General features: G+C 39.9%; 1 protein-coding gene across 1 annotated transcript in view; it reads left to right on the top strand.

Moving 5' to 3' along the window:
- Window positions 1-2,901: 2,901 nt before the first annotated feature.
- TTF2 (transcription termination factor 2) overlaps window positions 2,902-23,721 on the top strand; it is a 37,192-nt gene continuing 16,372 nt past the window's right edge. The window contains exons 1-10 of the mRNA XM_069478914.1: window positions 2,902-2,957; window positions 3,037-3,139; window positions 4,675-4,761; window positions 13,914-13,980; window positions 14,924-15,925; window positions 16,240-16,354; window positions 16,699-16,860; window positions 18,703-18,851; window positions 20,443-20,524; window positions 22,746-22,865. Of these exons, the coding sequence (XP_069335015.1) occupies window positions 2,930-2,957; window positions 3,037-3,139; window positions 4,675-4,761; window positions 13,914-13,980; window positions 14,924-15,925; window positions 16,240-16,354; window positions 16,699-16,860; window positions 18,703-18,851; window positions 20,443-20,524; window positions 22,746-22,865 (1,915 nt within the window). The 5' untranslated portion in view covers window positions 2,902-2,929. The remainder of the gene's footprint in view (window positions 2,958-3,036; window positions 3,140-4,674; window positions 4,762-13,913; window positions 13,981-14,923; window positions 15,926-16,239; window positions 16,355-16,698; window positions 16,861-18,702; window positions 18,852-20,442; window positions 20,525-22,745; window positions 22,866-23,721) is intronic.

Below are 23,721 nucleotides of genomic sequence, written 5' to 3'. Positions count from 1 at the left end.
GAACCACTTTTGGAATAATATTTTAAAAACAGTGAAATTTGGAATCTAATACTGCAAAATATTGATACAACAAAAGAATTTGTAAAGTCTCTTGGCTTTTCAAATTATAACCAGATTTGTTCTCACTATAATATCACCCTGACTGTGCCTATGTCAAAGGACAAGTTTAAAATAGTCATATGTTTGAAAGGCACAAAATGAAATGAAATTGATTTACCATTACAAATCTTTAAACAAAAAGAATGAAACAGCAGAAGAGGGTGGGCCTTCGGGTTGGTTTTTATGTTACTATGCTGCTACCTAGTGATCATTTATAAAATGGTAGGACTTGAGCTTTTTTGTTTTGTTTTTAATCTTGGATTTGTTGAGCTTGTCTGTATACTACAACAAACACCTAATGCTTATCCATGTATGGGTTAAATATCTGAATCACTAAATATGCTTTATAAATATACTGTAGTGGTAAGAACTGGATTGAAAATCTGGAAACATGGCTTCCAGTCCCTGATCTGCTGGTGTCAGCTCTGTGACTTTGAGCCAGGAAAAAAAAAAAATTAATCTATGGACTCTATCTGGTTCCAAAGTTTTAGGAGTGGCTCAGTAAGGTAGTGTGCAGGGATTTGTTCTGTTCAGTTTGGATTTGGTTGAGGGCCCGCACTTGGGCATCTGGAGGGCCACATGTGGGCTTGAGGCTGCAGATTCCCCACCCCAACAGGTCTCTCCAGGCTAATGAAGAATAAAACTTAAAATATAAATATAAATTAAGAATAAAAAGTAACATACATACCACTAATGTATGTATGTATCTTGACAAGTGTATATTGTATAATTATTATAGTTCATGTCAATAGGCATAAAAATTAATTTAAAAAAAATGTTTCTAGTTATGACTATCTTTCACCCAATGTCAAACTTCTTTTTTTCACTCTTGTAAATATGATGAGATGGGATAAGTTGTCTAGAGAGTAAACATTTTGATCTAGCATATCCAAAATTTATGGAAGAAATACTTCTCCTTTTTATGATTTGGCTGTGCACACTTTTACGGGAATTGACTTGAGATATTGGCTTTGGTACTTGCAGAGGAAGAGCTTCTTCCTTAATGAGATATTTAAGAGGCCCTGATTGTGTCTTGTTTCAATATGATATTACTCAAGAAAGAATTAAATACCATGCCCCTTTCCCTGCAAATCCAGTATTCATGGTATACTTCTCCCAATACAACACCTATTAAATATGTACATAAAAATCTCTCAATTGCAAGAATTACAATTTGGGAATAATGAAAATATCTCTACCTATTTATTTGCTTATTTTTTTGTTCCTGTCTTATCTCTAAATTTATCTGTTTCAGAAGGGTAGTTAGGTATAAACTAATTCCACTTTCGAAATTCCAGATGCATCTTTCTTTATCCCTAGAGATAAAGAAAGATGCTAATTCCATCCATTTTGACATTTAAATACTGTTTTAAGTTGTTATTTAAGTGTCCGATATGTGCTAGTTCAGTCTCCTCCAAATATTGAGTAAGCTCCTTTTGATTAGAATTGTTTTAAATTTTATGTGTGTGAATAAATGAATTTTATAATTCTGAAGCACCTAGTCCACATTGGGTGTGCAAAAAACTATTTAATAAGTACTGTTTAATTAAAAAATGATACCTCAGGTTTGTCTCCCCTCCTCTGGACCCCCATAACATTTACATTTATCATATAGCCCAGATTTCCTACACATTACAGATTTTCTGTTCTACTGTCCCCACAAGAACAGTTGCAGGTGCCACACCATATGTCTGGGACATATGGTCCTCAATAGCTGTAATATGAAGCCATCTCTATTGCAATAAATCTGATATCTACTGCTCCCTTTTTGTTAATAGATTTGATTACAATTTCAAACACAGTTCCCTTTCATTTAACTTCATCCTTGATTTTAAAAATACAAAAGCATATCAGTAGGAAAAATTTGACAATACAAAATATATAAAGTAAAGCTCGCCTTCACCAAGGGTAATCTATCTCCCCCCGCCCCCGCCTTGTTTCTACTTTGACTCTTAGAACTCAGGGCTTCCTCGCTAAGACAGCCTAGGGAACATCCAGTACAAAACAGGAGGCAGCTGCGCCGGCCACATGGCAGGGAACCTGCAGTTGAGACCTGGGCACCTGCCCATAGATCGCCCACTCACTAACCCTTTGGCCTTGGGTGAGTCTCTCAAACTTTTATGACTCTCAGGATCATCCGTAAAACGCTACCCTTCTCCCCAGGTTGTTTAGTCACTAGAGACGTGTATGTGGAAGCACTTTGTGAAGCCTAAAGCACTAGGCTAATTTAAAGCATTGTTGTGGGTCTTAGAGAAATCCTTGCGCCTGCTCTATTACAGGCTTTTCAATGCACCGCGGCAGCTTCACAGGACGCCCCCAGCGCCCCCGCTCCCGTCGCTCGGCCACCAGCGGCTGCTTCTCCAGGCCTCCCGGGCCCAGCGAGCCAGCGCAAAGCCAGAGCGCGCAAAGGCCAGGCCCCGGCTCAGAGAGGCTCTCAGAACCTTGGAACTCGTGCTCCCTCTAGGGCTGCCTCTTCGTCTTAAGTGCAAACCAGAGCCGGCTCGGCCACAGTCCCGCCTCTCCCTGTTCCCTTGCTCCGGAAACCCGCCAGCCTCTACCCTGCCCTCCCGCCTCAGCCACGCCCCAGACAGCAAATGCCAGGTTCTCCACGCCCACTCGCTTCATATTTGATTTCGGGCGCGCCAAGCCTGAGGGTGGCTGTGATTGGTTGGAGGTGAGCAAGTTCCCTATATGATTGGCTGATAACAGCTATGCGAGTGAAGACCACAGAAGGTGAATGATGATTGGTTTCTGAATGAAGAGGGGCGGAGTAAAAGGCGGAAGCAGAAGTTGGGGCCGGGGCTCGCGGAAAGGCGAGAGCTGGAGAGTGATGGAAGTAGTTAAGTGCCCCGAGCACGGTGAGTGGCCAGGGTCTTAGGTTTCCCGGGTGCCTGTCGATCTAGTGTCGAATAATCGTTGACTTTCTTGTCTTCTCAGGGACTTTCTGCTTTCTGAAGACCGGTGTCCGCGATGGCCCGAATAAGGGAAAGAGCTTCTACGTGTGCCGGGCGGACACGTGCGGCTTCGTGCAGGCCACCGAGTAGGTCCCGAGCTGGGCATGAGTCCCTCTGACCGCCCAGGGCCTCCCGAGAGGGGCTGCCGGCTCAGCGCAGTCTGGCGCCAGAAGGACTAGGAGTGGCGGGGTCCTGCTCTGCGGTGTCAGGCTCCTTTAAGCAGTTGGTAATCTCAGGGTAGCGTATTCGGAGGAAGACGCTTGGCTACTCTGGCTGTGTGGCCCAAGGCTGGTTACTTTCCCTCTCTGGGCCACCGATTCCCCCCACCTGTAAAATGGAGGATCCTGCTACATCTGGATCCTTCTGGTGTTTTCTATGTCTGGGTTTATATTCGCCTGTCAGTCCTTAGCCACTCCCTTCTGCACGGACAGCCTCCCTCCCCCCTTTAAAGAAGTGAGGACACACAGCAGGCATAGTAGAAAATACTTTGGCCCTGTGTTGTACTAGTTTTAGGCCTGTCTTTTAAATGTTTGTGTTTAAAACACTTACATTGTGTTAGCCTTTTAAAAAAAGGATTCTCTGCATCTAAATGGTGAGATTGATAAGCCCAAGAAGTATGTTACTTTAGGGATTAGCGCTGAGAGAAACAGCTGAGATCTGATTTAGAACTCTGGTTTTACATACTTGAAATTTGAAGCCCAGAAATGTTAAGCATTTTCTCTAACGTGAGAAAAGTTAATACTTTCTCATCGTATTAATATTTTCACACCAAATTTCTACATTTTATATGTGAATTTCAAACTATACATTAAACACTTTTCTGTTTTCTGTTCAGCTGAACTTGATAGAGAAGTTATTTTTTTCCATATTATGTGTAAAGTGCATAATGGATATCAGTACTAGAAAAGCATTAATGTTGAATAAGATTTGGTTTTATATTAAGAGAAACATGCTCTTATATAGAATCCCATTTATATAAACATTGCTATACAAACTAGTAAAATACTTGAAGACAATTATTTGATAAACTTGATTTATTTGGAATATGTTTGATAACCAGAATATAGGCTAAAAAAATGCTACAAGTTATAGGAGAGTACTTTAGAACTTCACTCAAACATGTTTCCCTCAATTGTTATATATATTTAAATTCTTTCATGATAACTTGGGAGGGGGTGGTTAAAAAACTTATGCCAAGCAAGAAACATATTATAAGAATGTGTTGTCAGAAGTAGGTACGTGAATAACACTAATTGACAACTAACCGGTCGTGAAAGGGAAGGGATGATGGAAGAAGATGGGGAAAGTTGATGTAGGGCCTCACAGCCAGCCTTAGAGACTTCATTCATTCCTAGGGGTTTCAAAGTGTAGAGATCACATAGCACAGTATAGTTTTAAACTTTTGAGTCATCAAGAAAAATATATTGTCATTCTTTATTTGAGGGAGTAGGAAAAGGTGAAATCTAATTCCCCACAGGAATTCACGTAGAACAACAACGTGTGGGAATTACAAACCTAGTGGATGTCATACATAGACTCTTGGTTTAAAACCCATAGTTTTGATTTAGGATGTTGACCTCCATTCCTTACCTCTTAAAATGTTTTCAATTCCTTTCTCTAGCATTCCTGTTTCTCATTGTTTATTGCATGAGGATTTTGTGGTAGAGCTTCAGGGCTTGCTTCTGCCACAGGGCAAGAAAGAATACAGGTAAGTGTCCAAAAGGAACATCTAAATGTACTTCCTTTTTTTTCCTCAAAGAGTTGGAGCCAGGTATGTTTTAGGATTGTCTTTAAAAGTCATTATTAAAAAACAAACAGTATTTCTGTATGTATTGAGTGTCTTCTGGGCTGTCACACCCTAATGCTGAGCAACTAGTTCATCTGAGGAGCTTGACCTCTGGTGAATTTCCAGGTAAAATAGCTCCACCATCATCCCTCTCCAACTCTCCAGTAGCCAATAACATCAGCCCACCAATGGCTACTAACTGGTAAACTTTCTAATTCTGGTACTAGAACAAGGTAATGCATAAAAATGTCTATGTTTAGTTTATATGTAGTACTTAATAAATGATAGTTTCCCTTCATTTATGTGGGAATTTGGGAAGGGCAGGGAAGTCTATATAGGTGGGAGATATTTGTCACGAGTATTGCAAGATAAGTAGGGATTCACTACCCTTAGAGAAGGGTCATATTTAATGGGTTAATACCTTGCATTAGGGTACTGAGGTATTAAGTAACATGGTATTTTCAGGAATTGCAAGCATTTGGTTGGGCAATAGTTTAGCATATTGTTTAAGTGGAGACTTCAGGAGACAAAGCTGGATAGGAAGGTAAGGGCCAGGATGTGATAGTCTTTGTATGGTATTCTGTACACTTCAGAATTATATATTCTAGATTGTCCCCCCAAAAATAAAGGCAGTGGAGTATCATCTTCACAATTTTTACATGCTATGTAAAGATGCACAGATTTTGAGAGTTCAACCAGGTGAGTTTTGAGAAATGTATACACCTGTCCACATAAGCAAGATCCAAGCCAAAATATCACCCCTGTAAGAGCCATCTACCCTCTTCCAGTTAATTCTGCCCCTTCCATCCCTAACCCCCCCCATCAGCAATCACTGTTTTGATTTTTATCACTTTAAATATGTTCTGCTTGTTCTTGAACTTCGTATACATGAAATAATAGTGTATGTACTCTTTTGTGCCTGACTTCTTAACAATGCCTGTGCAATTTATCTGTATCATGTGTGTCAGTAATTCATCCTTTTTATTGCTGAGTCAAATTCCATTTATAAATGTACCACTGTTTGTTTCATGTGCTTATTTGCCATGAGAAAATCTTGAAATATCTGTTTAAATCTTCTGCCCATTTTTTACTAGAAATTTTTATAGAGTAATTTTAGATTCACAAGCAGTTGTAAGACATAATACAGAGAGATCCCCTGTGGACTTGACCCACTTTCCTCTAATGGTGAGATTTGCAAAACTTAGTATAATATCACAAACAGGGTGTTGACTTTGGTACAATCCACTGATTTTATTGGTAAAGATAGCTCTACTTTTGCTAATTTGTGTGTGTATGTATTTAGTTCTATACAATTTTATACACATGTAGATTCATGTATTGGCCACTACAGTCAAGGTACTGAACGGTTCTGTCATCACGGGACCCCTCCTGTTGCCCTGTCATAACCACACCCTCTTCCTTCCCCATCTGCCCTCCTCACCCCTGACAACCATGAATCTGTTCTTTATTTCTAAAATTTTGTCATTTCAAAATTGTTACATAGATAGGATTTTTTGCTCGTTTTTAAATTTTTGTCTTTTTATTGAGTTGGAAGAGTTCTTTCTATATTCTCTGTACAAGTTCTTTGGTAGATATTTGTGTTGTGAATATTTTCTTCTAGTCTGTGGTTTTCATTTTCTTAACTGTTTTTTGAAAAGGAGAAGTTTTTAATTTTTATGAAGTCCAATTTATTATTTTTTTGTCATTTGTACTTTTTGTCTTCTCTCCAAGAAATCTTTGCCTACCCTAAGATCACAAATATGTCCAAAGGGTCTTCTAGAAGCCTTATAGTTTTTTTTTGTTTTTGAAAAACAGCTTTTTCATTTAGATCTATGATCTACCTCAAATTAATTTTGAATACTATACGAGGTAGAGGTTCAATTATTTTTTCATATATTAACCAGTTGTTTTAACACTGTGTTTTGAGATTTTCCTTTCCCCATTGAAATGCTTGGCATGTTTGTAAAAAATCAATTGATCCAATATTGTGGGTCTATTTCTGGGGTTGCTAATCTGTTCCACTGATCCATTTGCCTATCCTTCCATTATTAATCAGATAAAATAGTATGAGTCTTCCAACTTTATTCTTTTTCAAGATTGTGTTGGCTACTCTAGGATCTTTGTGTTTTCATATAAAACGTAGAATCAGCTTTTCTAATTTCCACAGAAAACCCTGTTGGGATTGCATTAAATATACATAGATCAATTTGGAGAGAACTTTAATCAATATTGAGTCTTCCTGGGCACAGTAGCTTGTGCCTATAATCACAGCTACTCGGGAGGCTGAGGAGGGAGGATTGCTTGAGCCCAGGAGTTGGAGGCTGCAGTAATCTATGATCACACCACTGCACTCCAGCCTGGGTAATAGAGCGGGACTCTGTCTTAAAAAAAGAAAAAGAAAAGAAAAAGAAAATATTGAGTCTTCCAATCCATGAACATGGTTCATTTATTTGTGACTTTAAAAATATCTCTCAGCATTGTTTAATAGTTTTCATTATAGAGTTCCTATATACGTTTTGTTAAGTTTGTTCCTCAGTGTTTTTCAATGCTGTTGTAAATGGAATATTTTTAAATTTCATTTTTGGATTGTTTTTTGCTGGTACAGTATGGCTGGTAAGCCTTTTAATGCCTAAAGTCATCATGTGTTCTTGACACTTAAAACCATTTACGTACTACTGGGGGCCCTCTACCATACAGAAACACTGTTGTAGGAGGTGGGAAGTCACTGAAGGATTTTTGATCCAATTTCCATTAAAAAAGAACTATGGAGGATAGATAGAAAGTAAAGATAGTGGAGGCAAGGAGACCACAGAAATAATAAGCTACTATTGAATGCCTACTACATGGCATGTTCATTATCTCTTATTTTCATATAATGTGTTATGGTAAGTTTCTTTCCGTATTCCTGGTTTACAGACTACATAAGGAAACTACCATTGAGAGAGGTCAGAAAAGGAATCTGAAGTCCCATGGTTTTGAAGTGGTATTGCTGGGATTTGATCCCAGGTCCAACTGCTTCCAGACACACCTGCTTTCTCTTAGGTGAAAGACGATGGGCTTGAATTGAGGCTGTGGCAGTGGAGTTGGGTACTGTTAGAATGGAGAAAACTTGCTGAAAGAGAATTGATAAGACGTATTTTCTGGTAGGGCATATAGGGGTGTTTATTCCTCCACTTTCTCATCTGGAATAGTGATCATGGTGGCCCCAACTTCCTTGGGTTGGAGGATTCACAGAGATAATAGATGTGATGCACTTAGTCTGGTGATTGACACATTGCCAGCGCTCAGCAGGGAAATGTTTGCTAAGTTGAGGCTTCTGGGTAATGCATTTATATTAAGCAAGAGAAGAAAGGAAAGGTAATATCAGTAGAGGATTAGGATGTGTGGCTAACACAGCTTTGGACTAATCATGTCTCATGTATATGGGAGGCCAGCTAGAAAATCAGTGTGCAGCTATGAAGAAAGATCTGGCTGGAGACAGAATTTTTTTTTTTTTTTTTTTTTTGAGACAGAGTGTCGCTTTGTTGCCCTGGCTAGAGTGAGTGCCGTGGCGTCAGCCTAGCTCACAGCAACCTCAAACCCCTGGGCTTAAGCAATCCTACTGCCTCAGCCTCCCGAGTAGCTGGGACTACAGGCATGCGCCACCATGCCCGGCTAATTTTTTTTTTGTATATATATATATTTTAATTGTCCATATAATTTCTTTGTATTTTTAGTAGAGACGGGGGTCTCACTCTTGCTCAGGCTGGTCTCGAACTCCTGACCTTGAGCGATCCACCCGCCTCAGCCTCCCAGAGTGCTAGGATTACAGGCGTGAGCCACCGCGCCCGGCCAGGAGACAGAATTTTGAGAACTTATTGTTAACATTCTTTGTGCTACGTAGATGAGGCTGAGAGGTGATCATTACTTTAAAATAAAAAAAAAAAGTTTACTAAATTTATTTCTCTCAGCCCCAATCTAGAACACTATTACTTATTGGAGCTTTAAAAAGGTTGTTTTAAGGGGAAATAGAAGACAGTTCTCAACACACAACAAATTAAAAGACAACAGCAAACAAACAAACAAACAACAAAAAACAAGTACCCTGTTAGGTGGTGCAGGCTGAGAATTTAAAGAGAAATAGATAAGCCTGTGTATGGATGATGAGTTCCTTCGCAGACATTAAGGTATTTAGCTGGAACCTCTGTACTGTGGAGAATGATCTCAGGGAATACAGCCTTTCCTTCCCTCAAACTGGGTTTTCTTGAAAACTTAACTATTTTACATCCTCTAATTAATACCATTGTGTTTGGCTTAACATAGCTAGGAGACAGGTGCAGCAGAGTAATGGAAGAGAGGTATAAACCTAGGCCCTAGGATGTCCATTTTTCACACCTTGCAGGGTAGCTGAGTTTGTGTGCAGTTCTCTAAGTTAAACACCAGATGGCACCACCAGCATTTGACTGGCCTTTCAGCCATGGCCCCCTGTGTATGGGCAATAAAGAAAACTGATAAGTCTCCCAGTAGAACCAGAAGGAAGAAATCTTGCCTAGACATGAATGGTGTAGCGCCCCATCGTATACAAATGTTAAACCTTGTCATTGAGTTCACATTCTCCCTTCTCTCTCTCTTTCTCTCAGAGCTTTTATTCTTAATGATAATGGGGTCAAAAGAAATTGAAATATTTCTTTGCCTAGACATGGGTATAACAAGTTTTAGTTCTTTAAATAACTGGTTGTGGTGAGGTGTTCAAAATAGTTTATCTTTTTGCAGTGAGCTATGATGACGCCACTGTATTCCAGCCCGGGCGACAGAGCTAGCTAGACTCTTTGTCTCAAAAACAAAAAAATTTTATTTTTCATAACAATTGAATATTCACATGTATTTATACCATGGGAAAGTTTAAGACTTTTATGTAGACGAAATTACTAAATTCTTTATTTCTCAGCTTTAGAGTTTTATGTCATGCTTAGAAAAACCTTCTTCACTTTAAGATTTCAAAAATATTCATCTCTGTTTTTTTTTCCTGGAATATTTATGGTTTTGTTTTTTATATTTACAATTCTTTTCCGTCTTGAATTTTAACATAAAACAATGAGGTAGAAATCCAGCTTTATGTTTTTCTGGTGCTGGTGCTTATACAGACATGAACTCATAATCTCTAAATGCCCTTAGACACAACTGGGATAAGAGTTAGACATAGCAAGATTGTGGAGCAGTCTGACCTGCGTGTTGGAGTGCTAAATTGAATGTGTTCAGATACCAAATGGTCCTGTGACTTCAAGACCCACAGTAAGAGATTAAGAAGGCTACTGAGAAAGTGGAGGAGTGGAGACTTGAACTTGGCCTTGAATGACCTTTAAAGTCAGAGCATAAGCAGAGGTGTAGACATAGGCATAAGCAAGGCAGTTGGCAAGAGTGAGCTTATGGTTACTGTTATCGAGGAAGCCCTTGATATGTCTCAGGCTTTGCTCTGATTGTTTTATCTTTATATGTGTTAAGGTGTTTAATCTTCATAATGACCATATGAGGGGTGTACTATGATTATTATTATTTTACCATTTTACCGAAAAGGAAACTGCCACAGGGGGCAGGCAAATAAGGTGTGTGGTGTTTCAGAACTCATTATGTGGTAGGGCTGGGATTCAAACCCAGGGAGCATAGTGCCAGAACCTGAGAGAATTCAGACCCTAAAGTGATTACACTTGGCAACGAGATGCTGGGTTGGACAGAGGATTTGTCTTCTGGTGAAGAAGATAGGATTAAAGAGGTCTGGCTTCCTCTAGCTGTTAATAATTTCTTCATCGTTATTGTTTATAACCTCTGCCCTGGAAAATAATTAGTTAATAGACTACAGAAATTCTGCTCTTCTTATGGTGGAATTGATATTTGCTTTCTCTGTGAAAATGTATTTCCACTGCTTTCTTTGCTGATTTACAATTTGATAAACATAACAAACAGAAACTTTTTATCCTGAAAACAGAGAAGCCCATCCGGGTTGATTTTAATTAAAAATGTAAGTGAAAGCATTTTTAGCACTATGCCTAGCACATAGCAGATGCTCAATGTGTTGTTCTCTTCCTTCTTTTTCCAAACCTTGCCCTTCTCTTGAAAGTCTCCATGACTTGGGCTTTAAAATAGATACTACAGTCACGAGTCACTAGACAATAGGGACGTGTTCTGAGAAACATGTTGTTAGGTGATTTCGTCATTGTGCGAACATCACAGAGTGTAGTTACATAAACCTGTTTGGTATAGGCTGCTGTACACCTAGGCTACAAACCTATACAGTATATTACTGTACTGAATACCATAGGCAATTGTAACACAGAGCTAAGTATTTGTGTATCTAAACAAAGAAACGGTGCAGTAAACATAAAGTATTATAATCTTATGGGACCATTGTTGTTTGCGGTCTGTCATTGACCAAAACAGCATTATGTGGCACATGACTGTACTTGTGAAATATTCTCTCAGTAAAGATTTCAAGCACTTGGTACACTGGAAGCAACAGCAGCGATTAGTTCTTGATTTATTTCTATAAGTAGCATAATTCCCTAATAGTAGCTAGTACTTTGAATTTTATGCGTTCAAAACATTTAAGAAATTTTATTATATATGTTCAATATAATATCCTATTGCAGTGAGAAAATTTAAAGAGACCTGTATAATTTTGAAAATCATGAGCTTGGGTGGGAAAATTATAAGTTTGTATGAGAGGGAGGGGCTGGGCCCATTTTCTTTTTAGTTTAACTTTTACATAATACATGTCCATTTGGGGATTGTTCATCTTTGGTTATATGTCCAGGTGAATAAATGGCATCAGGAGAGTGGGACCTCCTCGGGATTCGTTGTGAATTAGGATGCATGCTGTTGTGATGTATGTTGTACATCATGGGACTCATTGAAATTGTTACTAAAAGAATAAGAAATTCAAATGAAGGAAAGCAGAAGGGAGGAATTAATATAGTTAAAAATTGGATTTAATGAGTTAGAAAACAGCATATAGAAAACTAATAAATAAAATCCAGAAGCTAACCTGATCAAGAAAAACAGAGAAAGCACAAATAGGCAATACGAGAAATAAGGAGTTGCACCACAGGTGTATTGAAATGTATGTGAAATGACATATGCACAAGGCTATTTTATTCATTGTGCCATTGCTTTTAATAGGAAAGGATTGGAAACAGCCACACTATCCATCAAGAGGATCTGGTTAAAAATAATACAACATCCATATAGTGGAAAACTCTGCACCTGTAAAACAAAACAAAAAGAACATGTGAGGAAGCTCTTTATATGTATGTTCTTACAGAAAAATCTTTAAGGCATTTGTTAAGTAAAAAAGGAGAGGCAAGGTACTTAGTAGTATGTACATTATGCTACCCATTTGTGCAGAAGAGGAAAAAAATAAAGAATATATTTATATTGACTTGAATATGCATTTAAAAATCTCTAGAAAGGTAAACAAAAAACAAGGGTAGTTACATGTTGGGAGGGAGGAGAACTGGACAGATAGTGTCTAGAGGAACTCTTCACTGCCTTTTTATACTTTTTGATTGAGTACATTGTCTATTTCAACAAATAAAATATATTTTTAAAAAGCTCATATTTAATTGATTAAAGGTTTTTGAGAAGTCATCTTAGGTAATGAAAAAAATCAGTTCTGTTTTATGCAGCAATACTTAACAATTATATACAAAAGGCAAGCCATAGTTGGTAATAAAGAGATCATATATGGTTATTTTCTTCTTGTTGCTGAAAATATAAAGTCAGGCAGACAGGCATATACAAGTGTAATACAACTAAATACAACAAAAATACAGAAGCGGTTCAATGGATGAAACAGGAAAGGAAAGTGGGAAAACTTTGCAAAAGAGATATGACTTGAGCTGGGCCTTGAGGGACTGGCAGGAATGCAACATGTGGAGAAGATGGGGGAGATGGTGGACGAATAGGAATAGAAAGGGTGTCCTCTGGGTGGAGAAAGGTACACATGCAAGGCCTAGTAGTCTGGAGAGTACATGGCTTAGTTAGGGAATGGAACGGTGTAGCCATCTCTGGATAGCTGGAGTATGGGCTGCTTGTGTGTGCAGGGACTATCTTGCACTAGGATAAGTCTATATTCAGTCTTTTTTTAAATGGAAGATTGTAAATATATACAAAAGTAGGATAGATAACGTAGCACAAGAGCTTCAGCAATTATCAACTCATGTCTCATCTTATTCCAACTACCCTACCTACTTCCCTGCTAACTTCTGATGTATTTTGAAACAAATCCCAGATAACATCATTTCATCTGTAAATATTTTAGTATGTAGCTCTAAAAGATTAGGACTCTTTGTATACCAGTTAGTATGCAAATATCCTGTCACTTCATAAATGCCATAAATAGGTTTTTTAGTAGTTTTTGTTTATTTGTTTAAATCAGGATCCAAGTAAGGTCCACAAATTGGAATTTATTAATATGTCTTTTAAGTTTCTTAAGTTTCTCCTCCTTCTTTTTTTCTCCCTTGTAATTTATTTGTTGAAGGATTCAGGTTGTTTGTCCTGTAGCATTTCCCAGCCAAGATTTTGCAGATTATATTCCCCATGGTCTAGTTTTACATGTTCCTCTGTTGTTTCTATTTCCTGTAAATTGATAATTGGATATAGAGGTTTGACCAGATTCGGGTTAGATTTTTGTTTTGTTTTGTTTTGGCTTGGTCGTTTTTGGATGTTTTTCAAGAGTACTTTATAGGTAGTGTTGTGGCCTCCCTTCAGGGACACGTAATGTCTGGTTATCTCTTTTTCTGATTTTAGTAGCCATTGTTGAGTAGTGTTTCCATTTCAGTCATGCTTTACAGAGTAAAAGGAGTAAACTGTGCACATTTTTTGATCTCATAACATCTTTATTCTTTGAATTCCGAACCTTTATAAATGTCCTGTGCAATAAGGAATTTTTTAACGTACGTGCAAGAGTAATTGGTTTCAAGTGACCTTGCAAAGCCAACATCAAGGAATTGCACAATGTTTTCTAAGATTGAAAATAAACTTAATCTCTCGTCTTAATGGATTTTCACAGCCTTGATTGTTTGTGTTTTATACTTCATTAGATTGTTCTTCCGATGCATCAGAAGTAAGGCAGAGGGGAAACACTGGTGTGGAAGTGTTCCATGGCAGGTAGGAATTACCCATCTGTTTTCAAACCCGCTATGTTAAGACTGTTTAATATGCAGCATAGCCTGAAAAGACCTTGACGTCCACATAAACTGGTTAGCCTTTATCAAACTATTTCTGAAAGATAGTTTTCTTTAAGCAAGACTGGTCCTGTTGGAACTTTTAATTCAAAGGACCATTTAGTTATATTCAATATTTAATTACTTGCTTCCTATTTCACTTAAACATTTTGTGACGTCTTAAGTGCAATCAGTATTCTCCTATTTAGGAAAAAATTAGATTTTCTTGACTAACTTCAGTATCTTTTTATAGACCAATATCTACTTGATATTGGTATACGATAAGTATAATTCATAAGCTACTAGAATGTTAGAAGTAGGAGAAGCCCTATAAGTCTTCACTACCTGAGGAGCTAGACGTAGGCAGGTGAGGAGACTTGTTTTGGTAGTGTTACGACTTCAACTTAAGATTCTAGATTTCTACAGTGAGATCTACCTAAAGCCTAATGAAAGCAAGCATAGTAGGACCATGTTTAGCTTTGGAGAAAAGTAAGTCTATCTCAAGAGAATAGTTTTCCTGAAAAGTATATATTGTGGCCATTATGATTGTAAAAGCATTTTAGTTTGGTCAGTACTTTTCCTTGAGGCCTGGGTAAGTGTGAACTTGGAAAAAGAAGGAACCAAGTATTAAAAGGGCTATTAAAATGCAAATACTTGGTGGGTTTGGCACATAGTCTTTCTAGATACAGAATCGATACCAGGAATGTTCAAAACTATTGGACTTCTTTTACTCTGTTTCCATTTCCTCTGAGAAAGACATTCTATTTGTGGCTGGTATCTTTAAAGAGCAAACAGAAAAGAAACAAAAACAAAAAAAAAGACAAGACATTCTAGATATGAAGGTTGCATTAGGATTTTATGTTAAGATTATTTTCATTTGTCTTTAGGATCCTAATTCCAAAGAACATTCTGTAACCAGTAAGTCTCAGCATGCATCTGAGTCATTTCGTCATCCTTACAGCCAGCTGAGAAACCCATTTAAGGTACTTGACAAGAACCAAGAACCAGCTCTCTGGAAACAGCTCACCAAACGTGAAGGTGAGGAAAAGATGGCTGATAAGAAGCAAAGGGACAAGGGCGATCAGCTCTTGGACCACAAGAAGGAACAGAATCTTGACTCCAACTGCCACATGGGGAAAGAGCTCTCTTCTGGCCCAGTGATAAAGAAAAAACAATCTGTGGTTCCAGAGAAGCATCAAGAGGAGAGAGCAGAGTTTCGGTGTGAAGCAAAGGAGACTGAAGGGACACACAAGAGAGACTTCTCTGAAACTAAATCCAAACAGCGCCATGGTAATGAGCTTAGATCATCCGTGGCTCCTCAGGAGAAATCAAATGGTAAAAGTCAAGATGTCCAAAGAGAGTCAAAACCTCTGAGAGAAAAGGAAAGCCAGCTTTTGCCTCAAAAAATTCACAGTCAGAACCCAATAAGCAAGCCCCAGAAAGGGAGACTCCTCAGCAAGGATCACCTCAAGAACTGGGAGACTGAAGAAACGATGGCCAAGGCCAACCCAGGCACACAGGCCGTCCAGAAAAGGCCGGCCCAGGGTCATTTCCAGGCACAGTCGGAGACTCGTGGTGTACCTGCTCCCAAAGGACCAGCGGCACAGCTGGCACCAGCAGCACCAGGACTTTCCCTGGGCGAGAGGCGTGAAGCTGCCACAAGCAGTAGTGACAGTGAGGAAGATGATGTCATTTTTGTTTCCTCTAATCCTGGGAGTCCTCTGCTCTTTGACTCAACCCTGGATTCAAAGAAGAAGGAGAACCTTCAATTCCCTGATCAAAGTATGCAAAGGAAAATATCTCCTACCTCAGGTGTTTCCAAGAAGGTAGAACCCTCAGACCCAGCAGCCCAACGTGTGTACCTTACAACGCAACTGAAACAAAAGAAGGTAAGCATTGACTTGTGTTTTGTTCTTAAGGTCAGAGCACTGCTTGCTATGGGCAGATATGAGACCCCCACAGAACAGTTAAATATGCTCATGTGAAAGTTTTGTAGGTGCATGTTTTCTGCATTTTCCTATGCTTATATTAATATTTTCAGGATTGGTAAGCCAACTGGATTTAAAAAAAAGAAAGTCCTGTTTTCATGCACATAGTTAAAAGACCATAATTTTAGAGTTTTGGCATTTTAGGCTAGTTTAATAGGAGACTATCCCTCTAAAACTTGAGACGAGAGATCCACTTGATAGGATCTGTTTTTCAGAGCACACTGGCATCAGTGAACATCCACGCTCTTCCTGACAAGGGTCAGAAGTTGTTCGAGCAAATCCGGGTGTTGGAGGAAGCGCTGGGTGCTCTCGCCCTGTCGCCGCAGCCAGGTGAAGTAGTTTGTGCCCCAGAACTCACAGCCTGTGTGAACTTCACAAGAGACTTTGGGAAACCACTTAGATAAAGAATGTGTTGATTCATTCACCTTTCCATTTTATTATCTTCTTCTGAGCTTTCTTTTAAATTACACCTATGATTTGTAAAAACTTTCTCCTATTTCCTGCGGACTAAGTGCTCTTTCTCATAGTTTAAGGAGCAGGTAAGGAGCTACATTGTCTAGGAAGCCTTCCCAGTTATTAGAGTGGAATGATCGCAATTTCTCTTGACCTCCCCTCCACACAAACAATCCCTCCACTTTGCTGCATTTTAATCTGTTCTTCCCCTTGTTGAGCAGGAACTAATGAGGAGAGTAACACGGAAGTACCACAACAGAGTAACTCCACCAAAACTGCCGCTGGCCCTCCCCTCCTGGTGCCTCCCCAGCCCCTTCCGGGTCATGCTGCCCAGCCTGCGGGTTCCCTGGGACTGACAGCTGCCAGCCGGGTGACTGCCACAGGTAAGGTCCAGGGGCCTGGCCCTGCTGTGAATAGCTACAGCTGTGAGTGAAGCACTACCTAGTACCGTAGTCCCCTGTTACCTGCAATTTCAGTTACCACAGTCAACCATGGTCCAAAAATTAGGTGAGTTCAATAAAATAAGATATTTTGAGAGCAAGAGACCACATTCACATAACTTTTATTACAGTATACTGTTACAATTATTCTGTTTTATTATTGCTGTGATTCATCTGTTATTGTGCCTAATGTATAAATTACAGTTTATCATAGGTGTGTGTGTATAGGAGAAAACATAATATATGTGGGGTTTGGTGCTGTCCACGGTTTTAGGCATCTACTGGGGGTCCTGAAATGTATCCCCTGCTGATAAGGGGAAGGGATAACATAGATGGCTTTGTGCCCACGTGAAGGGAGAAGCCATTCTCAAGTTGTAAGTTGCCCCTGTGATAAAGATCATGGTGCTCAGCAGAGCTTTGCACAGTGTTACTTGGCTCTCTGTGCGGGCAGAGACTGTATTTCCCTTGTTCACCCGCTGTGCTGATGGGTCAGCCCAGTGGCCGGCACATGGTGGTCATCCGGTCAGTGTTTGTGAACGAAGATGCTAGCTCATATCATTATGGGGTCGGGAGACAAGCAGATGCATTCTTATTCCTTCCCGTGTGTGTGTGTGTGTGTGTGTGTGTGTGTGTGTTAAGGCAGAGCACAGGCGTGACATGAGTCAGGACCCCTGACTAACAGACCCACAGAGAGCAATGGTATCCTAGTTAGCTAAATGTTAACATCCTGAACTTCCCAGACAACTTTGAGTTCAGAAGTACCTGCAGAATGAAAATTCGAAGTAGAGCCTTAAATACATAATGGAATTGGTTGGCTTGCTGGTGAGGAGACAGGAGCCCAGGTTTGCTCGTGGTGACTAGGAAAGCTAAAACCAGTTTTCTCCCAGTTGGCAACTGCTAGAGCTGTAGAAAGTTGAAGAGAGTAGTTAACAAGGGGGCTAAGAAGTAGACACAGTGCCATTTGAAGCTAAGCCCACTCTAAATGAGAAAAGGAAACATACTTGTTCAAGTAGCATCACAGTCTTGGCTGCTCAGGAGGCCTTTAGAGAATGTCATTGTGTTTCAGCATCATTTAGTAAACGTAAGGGTGCCCAGATCACCTAGAGAAAAATTAAATTATATTAGGTTATTAAGGTATGAGAGCATGTAATATGTTTTGGAAAGAATTCCGTTCAAATAGTTTTTCATTTTAAAGCATTTAAATAGCTTTCATTTGTCTGGAAACTTCTTATTTGGGATGCCTCATCTCTAAAATTGCAACCAGCTGAGGTGCCTGTAGTCGTTAACTAACTTCTGTAGAGCTCCCTGAGTACGACGTGTGGGCCAATACTGAGTATTTCCCAGCGCAGTGTACAGTCAGCTCATGACCTGCAGTTTAGGGGCTGTCTTTCCCTGTCTACCCAAGCTTCCACAGACTGCCTCTAGCTTGGCCTTTTCCATCTCTCACTTTCCTTCTCTGCATCCAACTCCAGGGATCTTTTCTTCCTAAAACCCTGAACGATGTTCCCTTTTCTTGGCCACCTCTTCAAAGCTGGAAAAAAAACCTACCAGAAATATCATGGGTTCTGTTTCATTATACTTTCTATTATTTTGTCCTATGTTACAATAATTGTTTATGTGATTTAAAAAAAAAACAAAAAAACAGAGAATGGGGACGGAGGAGCCTGTGAGACTAGGTGAATCCAGACAGAAGGATTTTTAGTCAACACAGATCCATCATCTGGCAAATAATTTAATTGCTTTTTTGCAGCTCTGGCCAGGACATAATACTTGTGACATCTTTAGATAACACCTGTTTGTATGCAGGCGCTGCAAACCGGGATTGCCTTCACGCAGTGTGGAGGGTCACAAGTGAAGCCATTGATGAGCTGCATCGCTCACTTGAGTCACGTCCTGGTGAGACTGCTGTGGCAGAAGATCCTGCTGGGTTGAAGGTGAGCAGGGCAGGTTCACGGTACGGAGTCTCCCATAGCCGTGCTCCAGAGGCCCTGAAGACAGAGACCACTGTGAAAGTGTCTGGCAGAGTGCCATTCTGATATGTCTTTTCTACAGAGAGATGCTTGCAGTGTTTTCTCCTTTTGTGTTTAGCAGTACAAACAACAACAGAAACAACCCTTTTTTAAAAAAGTCATAAAGTTATATATTTCTATAGCAGTAGCAGATTCATTTATTGAGTTTGTAGGTGCCATAAGAATGCAAAAGAATTGCTTTTAATCGGAGTGGAAGTGCACATACAACATATATAAAACAATTAGAAAATGACTTCAAGGCAAAGATAAAATGTGCCTTGTAACGTACTATGGACTGTATACAAAGTACCGAAGGGATTCAAGGTAAAGGAATCATCACTCTAGGTCAGTACTTATTTGTTGCCGGCCTACTTTGCACCTGAAAGAAACTGTAAGCCTTAAGACAGCAGAGAGGATAGAAACACAATTAGAGGCTGGGCGCGGTGGCTCACGCCTGTAATCCTAGCACTCTGGGAGGCCGAGGCGGGTGGATCGCTCAAGGTCAGGAGTTCGAGACCAGCCTGAGCAAGAGCGAGACCCCGTCTCTACTAAAAATAGAAAGAAATTATATGGACAACTAAAAATATATATATAGAAAAATTAGCCAGGCATAGTGGCGCATGCCTGTAGTCCCAGCTACTCGGGAGGCTGAGGCAGGAGGATTGCTTGAGCCCAGGAGTTTGAGGTTGCTGTGAGCTAGGCTGACGCCACGGCACTCACTCTAGCCTGGGCAACAAAGTGAGACTCTGTCTCAAAAAAAAAAAAAAAAAAAAAAAAAAGAAACACAATTAGAGGGAGTGGTGATTAGAGGGAAAATACAGAGGTTGGTAGTGATATGTGAGAATCAGGTGTCATCAGTACCTGAGCTGGGAGTAGCAGGTGATATTACTGAGGAGGAGGACTCGCTTGCCGTGTAGTGTGGCATTGGTGAAGGATTAGATTTGAATAGCTCACGAGATACTATGGAATCAATAGCATCTGAGCAGGGATGGCTAATGAAGATTAGTTTTTCTCATAGAGTGTAAGATAAACTGGAACACAAAAGGACTAGAAGGGGTTCTCCAGTTAGAGGGCTATTGAAATTTATAGTTAGCAATGAGGGTAGGACATTGGCTGCAGAGAGGAGAGGCAAATTGAAGAGACAAGGAAAAGCCAATGGAATGGCTGGTGAAAGGAGGGTGAGCAGTCAGAGGTCTTGGCTGCAAGCAGTAAAAATGACTTTGGTTAAGCAAGCAAACCAGGACTGTCATCTATTGTGGGGAGAAGGGGTTCTTAATAGAACATTAGACAGAAACCAAAACATAAACTCAGCTGGACCAAACATGGTGTGGTTACCTTAGGTGAGAGGATGCAGTTAAGAATTTCAAGGTGAAACAAGCAGTTTATATAACGACATCTAGAATATTGAGTTCAGTTGCAGAAGATAAAAGGGTAAAGTGTAGAGTTCATGTAGCCAGGATCAGCTTAGCCTCTCATTAGGAATTTGTACTTAACATTTGCTTATTACCTTTGTCAGGTCCCTCTGCTACTGCACCAGAAGCAGGCATTAGCTTGGTTACTGTGGCGGGAAAGTCAGAAGCCACAAGGAGGAATTCTGGGTAAGTTTGGTATGGTGATAAGAGCCAACATTTATGGAATGCTTAGGCATTGTCCTAAATGTATTATGTTGTTTCATTCAGTCCTCTCAACAACTCTATGAGGCTGGTACTATAAATTCCTCATTTTATACGGAAGGAAACTGAGACATAGAAATTTTAAGCAATGTACTCAAAAATACACAGCTGTAGGATCAGAGGTGTTGGTTGCAAATGGTGATTAAGCAGAGGAGGAGTTTATTCTTTGGTGGCTTCCAGAATCTCTGGGAGATGTGGAGTACCAGGCTGGAGGCCAAATTTCCAGGAGCTGTGGCACAGCTCAGTCACAGACCGAGTGTTCTATGGAAAGCATCCCAGCTTCTTTGCTCCACCAAGCACTAGAGGCACCAATGCCACGCCAAAGTCAGATGCTTCTGTCTCTACCCCTTCCTGCAGAAAGGATTGCATAGGGAGTCTCTCTTCTAAAGTTGCTTACACTTGAATGAAAGTCTTATGTGAGTACATCTGATGCATAGAGCCTGGTCATGTTGCCAGTGCCTAAGCTGCAACAGAGGCTAGAAAGCAAGTTTTCTGCTCAGCTTTGGGACTTGTCGGGCTAAACTTTTCCAAGGTGCTCAACTTTCAGAAAACATGACAGATGTCCACTATGGCTAGTAAGTGACTGTGTCGGGGGTCCCCAAGACCACTTCCAGGTTGAATGATGTATTAGTAGGACTCAAAGTATATAGTCATACTCATGGTTATGATTTATTACAGTGAAAGGATGCAGATCAAAATCAGCAAAAGGAAAAGACATATGGGACAAAATCCAGGGAAACCAGGAGCAAGCTTCCAAGTCCTTTCCCAGTAGAGTCACATGGGGCACACTTAATTCTCCCAGCAGTGAGTTGTGGCAACAGTTATAAAACGTTTCCAACCAAGGAAGCTCGCTAGAGATTCAGTGCCCAGGGCTTTTACTGGGGGCTGCTTACGAAGGCAGCTTTAGCTTGGTATATACCAAATCTCCGTACTCCCAGGAGGAAAGCAGATGTATGACATAAACCGTATTGTTTGCATAAACAGTTTAGGCAGAGTGAGCCACTCTTACCAGTTCTGAAATGGTGAGAACCCTCTCTAAATCTGGTTCCCTAATGCCAGCCGAGGGCCATCCTTGTAAGTAGGCCTTTGAAGGGATAGCAGATGGGCCTGCAGGCCTGATGAGTGAACTCTGCACAGTGGCAGAGCCAGGATTTGTCAGAGCCTATGCTCTGACATTTCAGTTCTGCTATGTCAGAACAGTTACTTCGAATGAGGATAGTAACCTGATGGCTGATCCTCAGTGCTGTAATCTGTTAAAATGAGAATAATGGTACTCTGTAGGGTCCGAATTGTAAATTAGATAAGCTCAGTGACTGACACTGTGATAAAACCCAAGAAATGTTGATTTATATCTTTCTTTGATGAATAAGTTAAGGGAATGGAAGACTGTTTTGAGTTAACTCTTTAACTCCAGAAATATGGTAGCACCAGTAAATAGTAGGATATATCTACTGGACTTTTTTTGCTTTGGGAGGTAACAGATAAAATGAATAGGCACCATAATCAAACTGAAATAGATATTAATCAGCACATTTGACAGGTAATAATGTAACATGGAGACTAGAATAAGATCAAAGTTGTAAGTTTAAATATTACAAGACTTATAGCAAATGTCTTTGAGCTAGATCTTAATTAATAGCAAGAGCTAGGGTTCATTTTAATAAGGGAGATGAAGAAACCATTCAGGTAGGCACAGAATAATGGACTGGGGCTGGGCATGGTAGCTCACACGTGTAATCCCGGTACTTTGGGAGGCCAAGGCAAGATGATTGCTTGAGGCCAGAAGTTCGAGACCAGCCTGAGCAATGTAGTGAGACCCCCCCCCCCCAGCTCTATAAAAATAGAAAAATTAGCTGGGTGTGGTGACAGGTGCCTGTAGTCCCAGCTACTTGGGAGGCCAGGGCAGGAGGATCACTTGAGCCCAGGAGTTTGAGGTTGCAGTGAGCTATGATGACATCACTGCACTCTGGCCCAGGAAACAAAGACCCTGTCTCCAAAAAAAAACCCCACAAAATAAAAAGTGACTGGAATGGCACTAACAGTAGAGGGAACAAGGGATAAATGTCTGCCAATGGTTTCTTCTCTTGAAGTTGGGTGGATTCTTTGCCCTGACTAATTAACTTTTAATTTTGCTTTTATTTTCCAGCGGATGATATGGGTTTAGGAAAAACCCTGACAATGATTGCACTTATCCTGACCCAGAAGAATCAAGAGAAAGACCAAAAAAAGGACAAAAACACGGCTTTGACGTGGCTTTCCAAAGATGGTAGACAAAAGTGCTTAATAGCCTGCCATTCCCTATATTATTTGAGCCATCTGAAAGGAGAAAGTTTTAAGCTATAGAAGGACACCTTGGGTCATATTTAATTAATCTACTGGGAAACCACTATTAGATAGATTACTTGACTATAGTATCATTTCTGATGCTTAGTATTGTAAGTGATCATTTTTTCCCTTTTAATATAAATTTAGCTTGATCTATGATTAGAAAAAAATTTATGGAGAAAGCTGAGATGTTAGAAGACGTAGTTTAAGCATAATATGATAATTATTATTTTGTTAATGTTGAGACTATAACTACAGGTTAGATCCAAATTAATTATGTATTATATTTTTAGGAAGATCTGTCACAAATGCATATTTCAGCTACCATAGTGGAAGCTGGTTTTTCATGTTTCTGAAATTCCAGAAACTTACAGATCATAGACAATTTTTATCTTATCTGAGCGTATGTTTTTAAAGTGTAGTAACTTTAGCTGAGTGCGATGTTGGGTGCCTATAGTTGCAGTTGCTTGCGAGGCTGAGGTGGGAGGATCATTGAGGCCAGCCTGGGCAATATAGCAAGACCCCATCTCTTTAAAAAATTAAATAAAAATAAAATAAAATGTTACAACTTTGTAAGTACTCTAGAGATCTTATATATATATATATATATATATATATATATAAAATGTGTAGATAACACCACATGTAAGTTGCCATGTATTCAAATACAGCCCTCAGTTGGTTAGACAAATAAAACATCTGTGGTTGTCTGCTCTCAGGGCTTCTAGTGAGCACTGTTGCAGCTGGATTCTGTATCCCTGTTGTGGAGTAGCAGCATGTGTGGAGTAGCACATTCA

The sequence above is a fragment of the Eulemur rufifrons genome, chromosome 8 (assembly GCF_041146395.1).
Source record: "Eulemur rufifrons isolate Redbay chromosome 8, OSU_ERuf_1, whole genome shotgun sequence".
NCBI classification, from domain to species: Eukaryota; Metazoa; Chordata; class Mammalia; order Primates; family Lemuridae; genus Eulemur; species Eulemur rufifrons.
This window is presented reverse-complemented; position numbering and strand designations above follow the sequence as displayed.